This window comes from Apaloderma vittatum, unplaced genomic scaffold, assembly GCF_000703405.1.
Source record: "Apaloderma vittatum isolate BGI_N311 unplaced genomic scaffold, ASM70340v1 scaffold6848, whole genome shotgun sequence".
NCBI classification, from domain to species: Eukaryota; Metazoa; Chordata; class Aves; order Trogoniformes; family Trogonidae; genus Apaloderma; species Apaloderma vittatum.
Genome location: NW_009728945.1, coordinates 4,915 through 23,565, shown reverse-complemented (window position 1 = coordinate 23,565; position 18,651 = coordinate 4,915). Strand labels below are relative to the sequence as shown.

General features: G+C 40.0%; 1 protein-coding gene across 1 annotated transcript; it reads left to right on the top strand.

Annotated features, from left to right (window-relative positions):
- Positions 1-5,350: 5,350 nt before the first annotated feature.
- CD86 (CD86 molecule) lies at positions 5,351-13,864 on the top strand. Its single transcript, XM_009874256.1, has 5 exons — positions 5,351-5,396; positions 6,687-7,034; positions 10,995-11,306; positions 12,897-13,031; positions 13,845-13,864. Exons 1-5 carry the CDS (start codon positions 5,351-5,353, stop codon positions 13,862-13,864), a joined length of 861 nt encoding a protein of 286 aa, XP_009872558.1.
- Positions 13,865-18,651: the final 4,787 nt, after the last annotated feature.

Genomic DNA, 18,651 nt, shown 5'->3' with positions numbered 1-18,651 from the left:
CATTTTCTGATTATGCATGTTATAAGGATGGCAGTCTTCATTTACACCAATAGATAGGAGAATCAGGTCCTTTTTTCCCAACTACTGTAATTCTGGTGGTTAAAGGGAGGGACCCAAAACCAGAAGGCAAAACCTCTTCCTTTAGATTTGTAAATCAGTTAATGTGCCATGAGAAGAACTATGAAAAAATCACTATGTGTCCCTAGAGTGATTTCTGCACTAGAACTGAGAGCAGGAGGGCTTGGTTCATTTAACTGCACTTCTGAATAGCATATCTTCATTTAATAATTGAGATTAATTTATTGGAAGAAAAAGTAGCTCCTGATCAGTGATTGTCCTATTTAACAAGCAGTATGAGTTTTGTGTCACATGCCCAGATGGTTTTGAAAGACGCTTATTGAAAATAAAGAATGTATTACCTGAGGACTAAACATAAGTTGTATGACTGCCAACCCTCGTTAGGTGCATGTGAGCATAGGATTGGAATCACCTACAGATTCATCCTTTTGTGTACAGTACATATCCTGCCTGAAGAGGTGCCATGCAGACTGTTCTTTGTGGTTATGCCTGCATTGCGTTCTGTAGCTGTGTTGCCATTTCCAGGGAAAGTGTCCTGTGCAGAGGTAGGGGGCTCAGAAGTGGGACAACCTGAGAGTGGGCATTTGAATTCCCTCTTCTGCAAAATTACTCTTGAGGAAACTCTAGCAACTGACTGCTCTGTTAATCATCTGGCACCTCTAAATTGTCACACGTGTGGGAACAGGGGTACGCGCTCCTTCTCTGTTTCATTGCAAAGTCAAACAAGTTAGTGTGATCTGACAAGAAGTGAATCTGTCAACTCCCAGCTGACAGCTTTGCTTGACTAACCCTGAGGCAAGTGTGAGCGCTGGGAAAGTAGGACAGATGTCACCTGATGTGGCACCTGTGATGCTGAAGTGGTTTGGCCAACTTGCCAATTCTGTGGCCAGGTGTATAGCTTAGAGTGGGGAAAAATATGTCAACCTGACCTGTGCTTTAGGTGGAACTCAGAATAAACACCACGGCTAACCCCAACCAATGTCTCATTCTGCTTGATGATGTTCTTCCCCGGCAAATTTCCCCCCCAGTTTCACTTGTGTGGAGTACATGTTCGTGTCCTATGATTTGTGTGTGTCCTCAAGCAGTTGCTGTGCTCTCTTTCAGAGATACCTGCCCAGTAGTTGTGGGTGAAGACTTCTGCTTGCAGAGGCAGTAGAATACTCCATGATCTTTGAACCAAAGGTATTGTTTAAATAATTGGTGTTGTTTAATTGTTATTAAAAGAGCAGTTTCTTGATATTGGAGCAAAGTGATCTTAGAAGCATAAAGTCAGTTGTCCTGAAGATCTTATATATAAAAGGATGTTACTGAAAGAGGGGATGGTAAGAAGGAATATAAAATGCATTCAGAAATCAAAAATGAGGGAGTCAGAGGGGTTTTTCTAATGTAATAACAACATAATTAAACAAGGCCAGAATTTCTAAATATAACTAGGAGTAAACAATTGTTCTAAAAGAATGAGCAACAGAAAAAGTTTAGCAATTGATTGAAACAGTACCACTTTCTAACTGGAGAAGCACATAGGAAACACAGGTTGCCTGGGTAATGCTATGTTTTTTAAATGTGTCCCTTATTGGATATTTATGTGTTCGTATGGCTTAATATTTGGGTGGAGGGCATCCTGGAATTCTCTGACCTTGCCATGTTAAGGGAGTTTTCTTAAGGTGTGATTTCCTTTGATAAGACTTGTTCAAATCAACCTGTGTTTACAACATGGGAAAAGGCTGGTAAATACATTTTTTACCATACTTTCATTTAGGACTCTCTAGGATTGCTTTCAGGTCAGCAGTGGAAAGCCTTAGTCATAGATGTCCTGTCTCCAGAAGGCTCACAGCACTGCTCACATTGCTACTCAGGGTTGCACGGGGTGGAAATTTTAGAAAAATTCCCAACATTAGAAAACTCAAAAGAGTAGGTTACTAGTTCAGTGGCCAGTTCTGTTTTGAGTTCATCATGAAACGTGGGGGAGGGGAGTCTTCCCATAGAAGATACTTACCTGATATAAGAAAATAAACTAACTACATGTAAGAACATGTAATAAAGGAACATTTTGAAAGGAACTAAAGGGCACTGAAGGAATGAGAGTCAAAGAGCACAGATTTGACAGTGTCTTTCAAAAGATAATGACTACACCCAAAAAGTAAACAGGAAAAAAGAGACAGCAAATGAAAAACCAGGCAAGCATACCAGACACTAAGCTCTTGTTAACTCCAAGACCTTTGTGTTTCATTGTGTATATTGGGTTTTCACATGCTGGATTCACATGCTGGACTGTGAGGAATGAGAGACAGAAATCACAAGCCAATCTCAAAATAAGTCACACAGGGATTTTTAGCAATTGATCTCAAAAGTAAATGGAGTGAAACTGCCTCTTTTTCTTGAACATTGATCCCAGAGTTCTTGAGGGAAGGAATCTCCCTGTACTCAGCCAAGTGGCAACTGCCTCATGACTTATCTCAGACTGGTTTGGGCCAAACCAAAGCAGTCATGAACAGGGCCAGTAAAGTGCATGCACTCGTATGGTTTCTTCTCCTTTTAGTGATTGGACTGTAGAGATAGTAAATAAAGGCTTGAGTGTGACTACTGACTGCACGCTTACTTAGTTTCAATTAATATACTTCTCCATTTTTCAGCTCTGACATCCATACATGATTTGTAACAGTGAGTCACGGGGACATCTCCAGGAGTAGCTGACAAAGCCTCAAAAGGCAAGAAAGCCATGCCACAGAGTGCAAGCCTTATTTAGCAAGGGAAAATAGTTACCTCCCTATGAACTAACATCACATTAATTCTGGATGTCAGAGATAATTTTCAAACCTTGGGTCTTCAAACCACTCCCATCTCATCAGTTATTACCAGCATTGTGAAAAAGTGACACTTCCATAGCTGGATGCAGGCAGCATATGAACAGAAAAACTGCAGATGCATACATAGACCCACAATTCTCTGAAGCAGGGCAGAGTTCTGCACTAGGCCACGTCCATGGAGAGGGCAGTTTGGTCTACACCATTTGCCAACAGCAGGCCATATCCTCAAACAAAAGGCTATTTTTCCCCTCATATCTAGTCCCCTTCATCTCCTAAACAATTCTGGGACACAACAAGATTTCCAGTGGCCTGCAGATATAGAAGAGAATTGAGCACAGAATTTGTATTGAGTATGCCAAAGAAATGGTGTAGGTAGCCAACACAGAGACTGTAATTCTTTCTCCCCTCAGTCTTCTAGACACTGGCTCCAAAGATTTGCATTTGCTGGTTAAAAGCATCTTGTAAAAAGATGAAGAGAAGCTGCTAGCAGCACTGAAGTTTTAGTGGCCCAATTCATGATTCAGCAATTCTCTACAAAGCAACTCGTGTAAGAAAAGCAGCTTGTCACACTCAGTGACTTCCTTCTGCAGGGAATGTGCGTGTACACCTCTGCAGACTCACACAATCCTTCTTCATGCAGCCATCGCCAGCAACACGTCTTCTCCTAGAAGACAGCAGCCAGGAAACCATGCAGGGTCTTGCAGACTTCTGTCCTCACAGCCCAAGTCCAATCCATAAAGAAAGGCAAGCAGTGTTAGCTGGCATTTTTCCCACTCTTATTTTCAGTTCTGGTTTTGGTCTTTGCTGCTGTGAGACAGTCATTGCAAAACATGCTCACTATGGCACTACATTCTCTCTTACTTCAGTTATGTTTTCAGTTGCTAAATTGTTCTAATTTCTCCTCTTGCACACCTCCACTGGATCAAAAAACTAGGGCTATCCTTTTTTTCTTTCTTTACTTGACTGGAAGCAAAAATTCTTATTGACAGGAGGGACATGTGACTGCTAAGAAGGAGTTTCTGTAGTTTTCAGTGGCTTGGCATATGCAATTTTATTTAGGCAATCAGTTGTGTGATTTCATTCAGTGAGGCCCAGCCTAGAAGAAAAAATGACTTAAAGTTCACCATGTAGCAGAGCAGCTTGAGCAGAGAAAGAATGATCTCTGTCTACAACAATGGATTCTGCACGAGCCCTCCCTTCTCTTCTGCTATGGCAAGTGGATCACAAAGAAAATTATATTCTCTGAGACATTTGGGCTTCTTTTTTCCTTTCCTAAGTAAAGGCAGGATGAATTTGGTCTGGAAAAAATATAATTCACGGTTCTGTACACTGCAGTACACACACAAAAACATGTCAGCAGACTGAAGGGACTTCTGTATTAAAGAGAAGAGATGCTTACTCCCAGATAATTCGGGTAAATGTAAAGACCCAAATGTACCAGCTTAAAATAAAACATGACAAAAAATTGGGAAACCGGCAGGAAGCTGTACTACCAGTGAGGACAGTAGACAGCAATCTCATTGGTTTTAAGTAGCGTGAGAGCTGAAGAGTTTTTACATCTCCTCCAGCAAAAGGAGTTTCTTTGGAGCTGTTTAAAGGAGGAGCGTGAAGGACCTTGGTAGGCATGAGGCTTCTCCCCAATATATGGAAATGGCATAGGCAATACGCAAAGGTGCTGCTGAAACGCAAACCAGCAGGCACAGGCCAGTCAGATGCAGTTTCTGTTTTCTCACCGACGCATGGGAATGCCATTTGGCTGTTTACCAGGATTACAGGTTCTTATACCACATGAACCTCAGCAGCCATAGAAGTGTTTTGTTTATGAGATACATCACAATGTTTTTAGTCCCTTTCTCTAAACAGATACCAGTTTTTCTTGACCATAAATTATGTGCTGTTTAGCTTCACTCTTCAAACTGTATAGGATTTCTCTCAGTTATATTTTATTGTCATGAAGAATAGGTTCCCGTTACAAAACTTAAGGTCACACACTTCATTGCTTCTGGTAGCTGACATCATTGTGCGTCTCTCCCCCGCCTCCTCCTCCTCTCCTCCTTCCGTGTCACCTTCTCCTCCCCCTCTACTTTCAATTCCCTCATCTTCTTCCCCACACTGCCAGGCCAAGCATGCTCCCCATTCCTCTTTCCTCTGCACCAGGCGTTTTGTGTACTTATCCTGTCCTGGAGGCTCTGTGTTCCTCCCATGGCATACCCTGTCTGCAGTAATCTTGCACCACATCACCTCCTCTGTAAACCAGAAGCTTGTCATGGCATGTTTCTTGTTACTAAAATCTGTGCAGCACACAGAAGTCCTTGCACCAGTCCATGGGAAAAGGTGAGATTAACTTTCTCAATAGCCTCTCTCTTGCTAAAATATCTTTCTTTACCACTTCTTTGAGAGTACTGGAAAAGATACTTGTGTATTTTCAGCCTCTAACATATTTAATTCTTCCTTCTTACAGAGTCATGGAAGTCTGTATATTCTTCCTTTATACTATGATACTTCTCCCAGGTAAAAGGCACATTTTTAATTGTAAAGCCTATTTTAATTATTTGTGCTAGGTGATACTTTCTCATTCACTAAGAAGCTCATTCTTTAGTAGTAATTAATAATTTGTGTTGCACAATCAAGGCCATATAGCCTATGTGACATGTATTTAAATTGTGTGCAGGAACTCTATAACATACATAGTAAGTATTTTCTCTCTTCAACTTTATATTTTTACATTACACTTATGTTGCTCTTAAATTTTCAGTTTAAGGCTAAGTTTAAACTATGTGTATATCACTTCTGTATATCATAAAGCAGAACAGTATTAAACTGAAAACTGACAGTTTGATATGGGACAACTGGAGTTTTAGGCAGCCATGGAGATCATTTTGCAGTCTGGTGCCCTGGAGGAGCAGTCAAAACTTTGCACTAGGAGAGAGACTGTAAATCTCCTCCTTTTGAACACAGCAGAGATGTTTGTAACTTCTGAGACAGAGGACGGCATTTTTCATTCCAAGAAAAGATGGTCCTCTCAGCCTATCGTCGCTTGCAATAATGACTACGTGCACTGATGAGAACAAGGGAAAAATCATCCCTTGTGTAATGTGCTGCATGCTTTCTTTGTATGAAGAATTGTGTTTACTGAATTGTATTTATTGACTATTTCTATTAATGAGATCAGCAACAGAACAATAAAATTTGACATTTAATCTGTCATTAAACTCTAGATTAATTACAGAACAGTAAAGTCTGATGTTTGATTTCTCATTAAACTTTAGATTAATTCTTCAGTGAGACTGAAAGCGTTCACCTGTTTCTGACCTTCTGGTCATAACAACATTTAGACACCATCATCTACCACATAGTGTGCACTTTACATTTTCTTCACTGCAATGCTGTGCTATGCTATTAAGAGAACGAACTCAAGATTTTAAAAAGAATTGTGCAACACCTTCCTTTGTAGCAGAATCTTACTGTGCTCAGGATGCTAAATATAAGAAGGGTTTGAACCTTTTGCCTGCATATAAGTCTTCTAAAGCATAGATGCTTACAACCTCTGTGTGGTAGGCCTTCCTTAGAAACTAAAATATAGGAAGAAAAGCAAGAAACAGTTTTATGACGTGAACTCCACAAGACCAAGTGAGTCAGTGTGAAGAACTATGTGTCCTGTCATACCTAGTGGGAGAATTTGTGTCTAAATACTGGTGGTTTTACTGCTACTGTCATTAAATGTTGCCTCTGTGAGTACAAATACTTGGTGTTCTTTTGTAGCTGATGGAAATCTTAATTTCTTCTCTCTCTTTGTCTAAGGTATCGCTGTCAGTGTGCATCAGGTGAAGTCATTTCTCAATCACACTGCATACCTATCCTGCTATTTTCCAAACTCTCAGAAAACTGACATAACGGATTTAAGAGTTTTTTGGCAAAAAGGCCAAACCGCTGTTGAAGTGGTGCACGAAGTAAACTACGGCCAAGAAAAACACGATAACCTTAGTCCTAAATATATAAATCGCACCAAGATGGATATGGACAAATGGACTTTGCAATTGTTAAATGCAGGAATTGGGGACGAGGGACAGTATACATGTATTGTACAGCACAGAGATAAAGGATCACCAAAGGTCATACACACATCTGAGTGCTTACTGCACATCATTGGTAAGTAATCTCTTCTAACTGTCATCTGGTCTGGGGTTTTTTGGTGGCGTTCTCTGTCACTTTGTTCACCCCAGAAATGCATGGTACTGTCCTCAAGCCACTGAAGATGTTCCTGCACTGGAGCAGAATTTCTAAATAAGGATAAGAGCATTCTCAATAGAAAATTCTCAGCTCTGAATGAGAAGTACTCAGGTAGAACCAGTCAGATGTAGGAAATGGGGCAGTAATTTGCTCAATATTTCAGCATTCCTGACTCCCACCCTGTTATACTTTATAGTGAAAACCATTCTGCCTTCTTCCTCTTGCCTCCTGCAAGTTTTATGATTTTTAGGATTCTGGAAAATACACTTCTTTATTTGCATCTGATGCACTGCCTTCAATTAAAAGCAATACTAGTTAACATCATTGGTGGTAAATTACAGTTGAATCATAGCAAGATTTCTGCATTCATCAGGCTATTTTATGATGATACAAATTGCACGGAAAATAAAGAAAAGAGCAGCTCATATGTGGAGGAGTAGAAATTCATATGCTCAGTTAAAGTAAGACTGAAAATATCTCAATAAAAAAATGTAGGCATTGATGAGATTCAACCTGATTTCTTGAATGTTATCAGAGGAAAATACAGAAAATCTTTTAACAGGGGAATGGGGTTCAGTGAGGAAACAATCTTTTCCTAATATTTTGTAATATTTTTAGTAATTCCTAGTACATTTTTCTAATGTTTTTCTATTTTAAATTGTTCTGCTAGTAACCTTTGTGAATATGCCTGTCTTCTTTCTTCTGCTATGATAATGATAGTCATTATCAATAACAGCTTTGATCTTCCAGTGGTGTTTTCAGGCTTCAAAACTGCTTCAGAAGAGAACAGACCATGTGTAACAGCAGCTGAAAACAGAGTACCAGGACATCTGAGCCTGTTTAGCTTTGTGCTCCCAGCAAGTGTTCCCTCAATTCACACATCGAAAATCTAGATTGTTAATTTTGATGCTCCCAGAATCTACTTAACAAGTATTTTCAGCAAAGTTTCCAAACTCAGAAATTCATCATGTGCAATCAGTATCAAGGCCTCCAATTTAAGAGATGCTTAGCATCAACTGTTCAGTTAACTCAAGCAGTTAAGTCAGTTATCAGCTTAGCCAATATCTGAGCAACATGTTATAAAAGTCCCATACTTAGGCACTAAAAGTTTCCCACATATTTTGAGGTTTAACTTAGGAAGATTGTTTTAAATTATTTCTTGTCGTGTTCCTTCCAAATGACTCTCCATTCAATAAGCTTCCAGAGGAAGGAGCAATATAAAATCATAATAAAAAACCCCAAACTTAAAAATAATAAGAACATTACAAATGTTGAAATCTACTTGTGTTCACCTCCTGTTCCTTAATTAGAAACTTATATCATATATGGAAGGTTTTTTGTAGTATGGCATGTCACACAAAATGGTCATAAGAAAGACTGAATGCTGTACAAGAATGATAAGGCAGTCATACAAAGCTGTCCAGATCACTTGGCGACCAAGTCCATTCAGAAATACTGAAGTACCTTCTAATACAGTTTACATGTGTTATAATGTATTACATTAAGAAAATATGTAGCTAGATATATGTATATTATATGAATTATGTGCAGCCAGGACAATTTATATAAGAACAATGAACATAGATCATTCTCCAGAAAGAAGGGAAGGGTTCACAATGGAAAGCTCTGGCTTTTAAAACAGGCAAGGTGGGGACTACGGTGACAAGCAGATTAACTGGAAATTCTGCTGCTATAGCATGGATCTTGTTTTGATGGATCAGTAAGGGAAGTAGGTGAGACTAGGGAATCAGTTTCAAAATGTGCTATTCAAAGAGTTGGGAGTGAAACTGGTGCCAGAAAAGAAACTTTAAAGTTTGTGCTCTCATTTTAAAGAGGATGTAGAAAAACATAAAAGTGTGAAAGAAAGCTCTACTATCTGATGGCTGGAAAAAATACAGTCCAACTGGAGACATTAAGAGATTGATCTGACTACCTGATAATGCAGAAGACTGAGAAGAGTGTTGTTTTCAGAGTATGGGAATCTGAAATACACATAAAATACTGGATATTTTTAAAAAGCTAATTAATTCAGTGAATATATAGAAACCGTCAGTGGCTGGAAACAAGTGAGGAGTAAGGCACATTGTCACTTTAGAAAACAGAACAAAACCAGATAGGGTGATTAAGCCATTGAGAAAAATATTAAGGGATGGATGGGTCTGCTGTCTCCTGAGGTATTTAAATCTAAGCCCATAGGCTTTGTGCAAGGAATTTTATCTTTAAATACAGAAGAGTTCCTGAAATATGAAAATTTGAAAAATACGAAAAACTTCTGTTAACAATCCAAAGCTCACATGTACGTAGCCCGCACCCTGCAAGTAACCAACATCACTTTTCACTTAATTGAGGTTCCAGAAGCCATAAAAACAGAAGTGCTTTAATCAGAGTATATTGCGGTATTTCCACTTGTTTGCTATCAGTAAGATCAAAACTCTTAAATCACTTGGATGATTTGACAAGCTTCAAAGCCATGGATTATGTTTCTGCCCTCCCTATAAAATGTCAAGGAGAGAATAAATAGTCCAGGCCAGAAGCTAGAGTGAGCAGTCAGCTAAGCAAGTCAGATGTTAAAGAGAAAGAGGAAGATTGAGCTCTCCTGAGGGACAACTTACCTAAATTTTGCGATGTGAAAAAGGTGGGGCTTTTTCCACTTCGAATTCCCAGCCATGGACTCCCTTGGGAATTAAAGTGACCAAGATAAATCTTTCTCTCTGCACGTTGGCATACAGCAAATAAAAGCAACATTATATTTCTTCAACCATCTCTATTCAGAGTTCATTGAGGCAAGGATGAGAGCCTGGGTCAAACACACTGAGTGTGTGTGCAGAAGAGTCAGACCCTCCTAGGCTTATATTTTTCTAAGAATCCTTTCTCCTTTTCCAATATATCTCCATATTGTCTTTAGTCCTATTGGCACTACAATAATGAGGCATTTTCAATGAAGCCCTGAGTCTGTTTCTTGGAGGTGTTTTTGTTGCGTTTCATGTTTTTTAAAAAAACCAACACTGCTAAACTTGCTGTATGCCAATGTGCAGTCAGTATTATGCCTACATTCTCTCCTTCTCCTTTTCCATTGTAGTCTACTGTTTCTATTACAAACTTCAAACAAATTTTGGTTGCGAATATCTGGGAGATTATTTAATATAGAGCATGGTTAAAATTTTCCATTCATCATTAATGTTTTATGTTTAAATAATTCTTTCCAAACTTGTTTCACTAATTTTTTCTTGCCTGGGAAACTTGACTTTTTAAAGCAACGGGTATGTTTTTCATTCACTGAGATGGGTACCCAATGATACAAAGTAAAAGAATGTGTACTGTAGTCACTTCCACATAAAATGCTGAGCTAAGGGAGGCCTACTCTCAAGCTGAGTGAATTACTTTATATGCTGCAAAATGATTATGCATAATACTGACAGACACCAAGGGTATTTCTAGCTATGACAGCACTGGACCTCCAATCTACCCCATCTGAAGTCCCTCAGATAATTTCTTTATGTTTCACAGTCAGAAGTTTGTGGTTTTCCCCTTACCTAACCAGAAGGTTGAGAGTAGGCAGCGCTGTGTCTTATTCCCATTTGTGCTTACATGCTGACCTGCAAGCAGGCCAGGTTTGATTAATCTGAGGTGTCAATGGATCTAAAGGAGGTGAGAGAGTCAGAAGCCTTTGAGACTTACGTCCTTGAAACACTCGGAGAGCAAGGACAAGCAAGTCTACATATACACCAAAAACGTAGCCAACCTTTCTTCGGACTCTCATTGTTTTCCTGGGAAAATGGTTTAAACCTTCTTCTGCCTTAAAGTCTTAAGCAACTGGCAGAAACTGTCACAAGATGTGGTATGTCTGACTCATGATGCTTTTTCTTTGGTCTATTTCAGCCAACTATAGTCAACCTGAAATAGCATGGCTGCACACGGGGAAACTAAAGCCCAACGAATATTTGAATCTTTCCTGTTCTTCCAGCGGAGGCTATCCAGAGCCCAAGCAGATGACTTGGCTAATGTCATATGAAAACCATACACACCCATTTACACGTCCCATGGGTGTCTTACAGGATGCTGTAACAAAGCTGTACAACGTTACTAGCAAGCTGAATGTCCTAGTTCCTCCAAACACCCCTGCTAATATTAGCTGCTTGCTTCACCTTGGAGAGCAGCTGGGGAGCCTTGTCTCGGTGCCGTTAGGAATAGGTGAGTCTCTATTTGCCCATTCTGATTTTTGCATGTGTAGGAGCAGGGCACATTGCAGTAGAGCTGGTCACAGATAGCAGTGTAGTCAGGGCAGGGAATAAACCCTAAGAAGCAGTAGTAGTTGGTTACAAGGGCTGTATGTTCTCCATCCTGTTCACCAACAGCCATGGCCACCAAATTCCCTCTCCTTTCTATATGGGAAGTCTTATCACAGCAAGGAGAGGGCACAGAGAAGGAAGGCTACAGCTAGACAATCCAGACAGAACACAGCCCTGTTCGTCCCCTCCCGAAATGCTGCTGCAGTAGAAACAAAGCAACCTAGATGTCTGGATTAGCGGCACCCAGTCTCTGGAAGTGACATTCAGCTGTTAAGAGAGGTTGCCATTTCATAGAGTCAGAGAAACTTCGACTAGTCTTAGACACATTCCTGGTGGTTTCCGTAACATTTGACAGAATGAAGCGGACATTCCAAAATCACTACCTGGAAAATTTTTTTTTCTCTGGGATTGTGTCTTTTTTTCAGACACTTTTTACAAGAAACAGCTGGGGACCTGAGTTCCAATAAGGCTTTACTGCTGGATTATCTCAGGGTTCCACATAACTGATCCCTTCTTTAAACTAGAAATGTATTTTATTTATCTTTGAACATGCTTTGACATATTTTTGTCCATAAACTATGGCACAAGTGCATCAAAATAAAGACAATTCCCACATGGCTCACACGTCTCCTTTAGACAGTGTTGAAGATGGAGAACTGTGCTTCAACTGACAGGAACAGGGAGCCAAGAAGGAACAGAAGCATTGCAGGAAAGCCTAATAGGGTAGCATAGGCACTACCTACCGTACTACTGCAGATGTAAAAAAGCTTGTCTTTCCTTCTGAAAAAAGTTCCAAAGTGCAGTTTTCTTCACATATATTTAGCTAAAGGATTACATCATCAATACCAGATATGGCAAATTGCCTCTGATGTCCTTACATTCTAGGATTTTTAAATAATATTAAAATACAATACAGGAGTATTCTGAGGTTTGCACAGCACTACATGTTGTTCAGGAGTGTTAACATGGTTATATTAGCTACAGTGCTGCATCTTCCTCTTTGCTATTCAATTCTTCTTCTCTCCTCCCTGGCTTTGTGAAAGTAGCCACCTGATAAGCAGTGATGGTAAGAAGGTAGGAGTTCCACATAAACAAAAGCTTTGTTTGGCTATAACTGAAGCTCTATCAGTTGCTAACCCTAGCAACCAAAACCTCAAAAACACAACAACCAGAAATAGAGGGGAAAATCCTTTGTGTTCCCTGTTACTTTCACATCATTTATGGCATTTCATTAGGCTTTGACCATCATTTCCAACAGATACCAAGTAGTAACATATCCCAGGTTCTTCTTTGTAGTTTCTCTAGTTATTGGAAGTGGAAATAAAGCAATGTGGGCAGTGATTTACTGGCACTATTAAAGCATTATAAAAGCAAAGGATGATGAGGGTCTTACCCTAAGCTTCTAATTTACATAACTTTGGGAAAGATTGTTTAAGCTAATTGTCATCAAATGAAATCTTGTTGTGTATATCTCCTCTGTTTTATTATTCAGAGATACAGCAGGAAGAAATGGAGCAAGTGAAGATAAATTTCTTTGGCCCACTTATAGCTGTGATTATACTGATCACACTTCTCCTGGGTTTTGTGGTATTGAAGAAGAACATAAATATCTCATCTACCAACCAGAGTAAGTTATTAATTCTCAGCTTCAGCTCGGCTGTCCCTCAAGTCACAGGCTTCGCTCTTTGTAATCATCCCTTTACCTACATTCAAGCTGCTGACAGAAAGTTAGGTTTCATGCTAGACTTAAGCTAAACTTCCTTGGACAATTTAGTTACTGCAACAACTTAGTCCATCTGGCAGTACGTCAAAACATCTTTTTCTTGTCTTGGCCTGGGATCCACTTCTGCCTCTTCTCTGTGCTCTGTGAAACTGCCATGGCACGAGCTTACCACGTTTTCCCTGCAGTTTGATCTTTTTTTTTTTTCTGGTTTATTGGTAGATTTGCCTCCTAAAACCATTGAACTGTGTTAACCTTTCTCAACCACCACCATTTATAAGAAAGGTGGAGCTGGGAGAGAAACAAGATGAGGCTTCCATGAAGTGCAAGTATCTCTGTCATCACAGAGCTGACAGGTCCAAGGCATTGCTCCACCACAGTCTGCTCAACACTGGACTGGAAGAATCATCTTGTACTAGGAACAGAATTCAATCTTTGCATTGCATTTCTCTTATCTTTTTTCCAACACTAGTTCTGAGCAGTTCACAGTTTATTCTGCACTGAAAGGATCCTCATGCTGACATCAGAGCCTGTGCTTCCCTGTAGCAAGGGAGAAATGCATTTCTCACTGTCAGACCTGTTTCCTTACACAGCCAAGGGTCCTTGTGCTGAGCCCAACCTCATTATTTATCCAAATCCTAAGATAACTGTACCTTTGCTATCAACTTTTTCAGCTCCTATTTCTTACATTTCTGTAAATCACATATTCATGTATTTTAGGTGTCAGTCTAGCAGTCTAGAAGCTATTCAGCTTGAAACCAAGGCCATCAGCCAGACTACTGACTGGGAACCATCTCTGTACATAGTAAGGCCTGAGGTCTCACGTTCTTAGATGCTCTGCCAGAACAAGAACCCTCCCCAGATACCCTACAGAACAAGATGCAACATTTTTGTCTTATGATTGAAATCCACTGTCCAGTGTTCTCTGCTTTTGTTTTTGTTCCAGAATGGTAGTAAATATGATGCTCTGCCTGTCTGCTTTACTATCTTTTTGCTACGTCTTTCACTGACGTACTGTGACGTTGTAAAAACCTGACAGTCAATGAAGAAAGCAGAACTGTGTGGGTTACAGAAGGGAATGTCTCAGAAAGAGTTAGACCACAATCTATGAATCATAATCATCACTGCAAACATGATCAGAGGCTATTAATCATGACCCATAAATGTTTTTTGCAGAGCCAGTGAGCTTTGTACCAGTAACTTTCTTGTAAAGCTCTACACCAGAAAGAGGAAATTGAGGGCACTTACCACCTTCTGAGAAAAGTCATATGATCCCTATGAGGCATTTGAAACTAGAAATCACCTGAAGCAAAGACTTGCTTTAAATGTAATTTCTGGTTATCTTAATTTTTTTTTTACTATGGGCTTAATATGCCCAGACAGTTAGTACCTCCAGATTCTGTTCTTCTGCATTCTCACCAGAGTCGCTCTCACTAGTTGCTCAGGTGGATGCAGGAATAGAAAATCAAAGCATGAGGTATCACTCAGATATGTATAAATTTAAATATTCAAAATTAAGCTAACCAGATGATATACATAGGTCATGTTCAAATTTGTTTAGCTGTGTACTTCCTTTCTTAATTTTGCCGCAAACCTTGAAGACAGAAAAATCCATATGCTAAGGTATGCTTAGCTATAGGAATGAGTTTCACCTTTCAGAAAAGATTCTCCATTTCACTCATAATGTGCCAGTTCTCCAATCTTGAATGATCTCGGCTCTTTTTACTCTTCAACAGCATTGACATCCTTCAGGAGGAAGAATGAAGCAGAACTGAGACAAAATTCTTTTGAGGTCTTGATTGTGTTTGTAGGTCTAACATTTTCAGCAAGAGCAGGGACATTAGCATCACATTCTCAAGACAAATTTCAGCTCAGAGTTGCAGTCTGGGGACATAAATCCTCTATGGCTTCTGCTGGGTATGAATATTCTTTTATATTAAATGATGTTATGAGTTGCTAGATTCCACCTCAAATATCACTTCATTTTCAAGTGTGTGAGAGAATGCACATGTTCTTTTGAGTTAGCTAAACCATTTGGGAGTCAGTTTATTAAGCTATTACATCAACATTACGAATATTTTCATTTGGATTAATATCATTGAAATTTTATTAGAAGTTAAAGGGTTTTTATTATGTAAAAGTTTACATTTGCCAGCAAACTTATTTAATGACTTATTAAAATATATGTCCTTTTCCGTGTTGGTGCTTTATTCTCCTGCCATTAAAGCAGTACATTGAGAAATATCCACATTTGGTGTTTTTAGGGAGCAAACATTCCCAGAATTATTTCTTGGAAGCAAATGAATGAAAACGGTATTACTGCAACGAGCAAGAGTCGCACAACTGAAGGTTTCATATGTTTGTTCATGGAACTGGATATACAGTTGCAAGAAAAAGTATGGGGACCTTTTGGAATTTCATGGTGTTCTGCATTAATTTGTCATAAAATGTGATCTAACCATTGTCTAAGTCAAGTATTGACAAATATAATGTGCCTAAAATAATAACACAAAAACAACTCTGACCCTCCTTTGTCTCTACTGAACCCATTCATTCAACTTTCAAAATGCCAGTGGAAAAAGTAAGTGAACCCTTGTGTTGATCTCAAAAAAGCTAATCGGAGTCAGGTTAATCTGCAGTCTTGTTAAGAAAATGAGTTTGGAAGTGTGGACTAGAGCTACATTGACTGATAAAAACAACTCAAACTTTTTGAGTTTGCTCTGCACGACTTGTATGCTTCTGGGAGCCATGCCTCACCAAAAAGAGTGTTCAGAGGATCTATGATCAAGAATTGCTGATTTATATAAAGCTGGAAAGGGTTACAAAGTGATTTCAAAGACCTTAGAAATTCACCAGTCTACAGTCAGGCAAATGATCTACAAATGGAAACACTTTGGGACTGTGGCTGCTCTACCAAGAAGTGGGCGCCCAGTCAAAATGACCCAAAGAGCCCAAAGACAACTCATCAATGAGGTAAAGAAACAACCCTGAGTGACAGCCAAAGAGTTGAAGGCATCATTACAACTGGCTAACATCTGTGTCCACGAGTCTACAGTACATAAAACATTGAACAAGCAGGGTGTCTATGGCAGAACACCATGAAGGAAGCTGCTGCTTGCTACAAAGGACATTGTTGCATGCCTGAAGTTTGTGAAAGAGCACATTGACACTCCCCGTGGTATTAACAAAATGTTCTGTGGACTGATGAAACAAAGATTGAAATATTTGGAAAGAATATGCAGCACTACATCTGGCGTAAAAAAGGCATTGCATATCATCATGAAAACATTATCCCAACCGTAAAGTATGGTGGAGGAAACAGCATGATTCGGGCCAGCTTTGCTGCATCAGGGCCTGGCCAGCTTGCAGTCACTGAGGGGAAGATGAATTCCCAAGTGTATAAAAAAATTCTTCAGGATAATGTGAGAGTGTCTGTACGTCAGCTGCAACTCTGTGGATGTTGGGTGATGCAAAAGGACAATGACCCAAATCACTGGAGCAAGTCCACAGCAGAACGGCTTCAGAAAAACAAAATCCGCCTTTGGAGTGGCCAAGTCATAGCCCAGACCTCAACCCAACAGAGATGCTATGGAATGACTTGAAGAGAGCCATACACATGCGACATCCAAAGAATATGACAGAGCTAAAGCAGTTCAGACAGGAAGAACGGGCTAAAATCCCTCCTGAACGCTGTGCAGCCCTGATCCACAGCTACAGGAAGCGCCTGGTTGAGGTTATTGCTGCCAAGGGGGAGGGTCAACCAGTTATTGTTCCCAAGGGTTCACTTACTTTTTCCACTAGCATTTTTCATGTTGAATCTATTCAATAAAGACACGGAGGATCAGAATAGTTTTGGTGAGCCAGCAGTGTGCCCAGATGGCCAAGAAGGCCAATGCCATCCTGGCCTGTATCAGGAATAGTGTTGCCAGCAAGCGCAGGGAGGTGATCACTCCCTTTTACTCAGCTTCGGTGAGGCCGCACCTCAAGTACTGTGTCCACTTTTGGGCCCCTCACAACAAGAGGGACATTGAGGTGCTGGAGAGGGTACAGAGGCGGGCTACCAAGCTGGTAAAGGATTTGAAGCATGTGTCCTATGAGGAGCAGCTGAGGGATCTGGGGCTGTTCAGCCTGGAGCAGAGAAGACTGAGGGGCGACCTCCTAGCTTTCTACAACTACCCAACAGGAGGTTGTAGCAGGCCGGGTGTTGGTCTGTTCTCCCTGGTGGCAAGTGATAGGATGATGGGAAACAGCCTTAAGTTGCACCAGAGGCAGTTCAGGTAGGATATTAGAAAGAATTTCTTTACTGAGAGGGCTGCCAGACATTGGCACAGCCTGCCCAGGGAGGTGTTTGAGTCACCATCCCTGGAGGTGTTTAAGAGACGGGTAGATATTGTGCTGAAGGACATGGTTTAGTGGTGTTTATAGGGCTAGTACCAAGGTTGAACTTGATGATCTTGAAGGTCTCTTCCAGATGAAACTGTTCTATGATTCTATGATTATTTTAGGCACATTATATTTGTTAATACTCTTGATGGTTGGATCATATTTTATGACAAATTAATGCAGAATACCATGACATTTCAAAAGGTTCACATACACTTTCTTGCAACTGTACGTGCACAACTCTGTGTATATACACCTCCTTGATTTATTGACCTACACACCTCAAAGACTAGATACAAAATTCCTGTCTGAAAACTTGGCCTTTTGATTTTATGCTGCAAGTTGTCAAACATATCTCCAGTGAGTCACACGATCTTCTCTATCTCTTGATTAATATTTGGTTCCTTAAATAAAGCATGTGTTAAGCCATTGGATATGCTAAATTAGGTAGATACTCACTCACTAGATTTGTGTTGTCTCTACTGTTTCTTTTTTAACATGTGCTCTAATTCAGTTCAATTTTTTCCAACATTTTTCCTTCCCACTCAAGTCATCCACCTCAAATCCTCACTACCATTGAGGTTGTCAGAACAACAGCTAAACCTTTCTTTGCTCCCACCCAAACAACAAGCTTTGGGGGTTTCTTGTCTTCCATATGATAAATCCATAGATTCAGGTGTGTACACATACACTCTTGAACTCAGAGTCTCCAAACTCTCTTACTAGTCCCTGAATCCCGATGTGCTCCTTATCTGGCCAGCTTTATGCAATGAGTTAAAAAACATTACCAAGCTTTCATGTCTGTCCATAAGAAAAACACAATAACCAGTTCCTCCACGATGGATAAGGCATCTGGAAATCTACACTAGGACTCAAGAGTCCTTCTCTAGCACATTCACTTAGCAGAAAAAAAGAGATTCTGAGCACTTGGAAATTCACCAGTTTTTGCAACATCTTAGTACCTCTAAGGCGGCTTTTGAGCCTGATACACTGCCTACTATCACTATCAGCTGCTGTAACTGGTGGGAAAAGTCACACAGTGGGTTAGGTTTATCTTTTGACAATTCCCTTCCTTCCTTAGTTTGTTCATAATTAGTCAAATTGTTTGTTTACCCCTCTTGCAATCCCTCTACTTTAAGCTGCC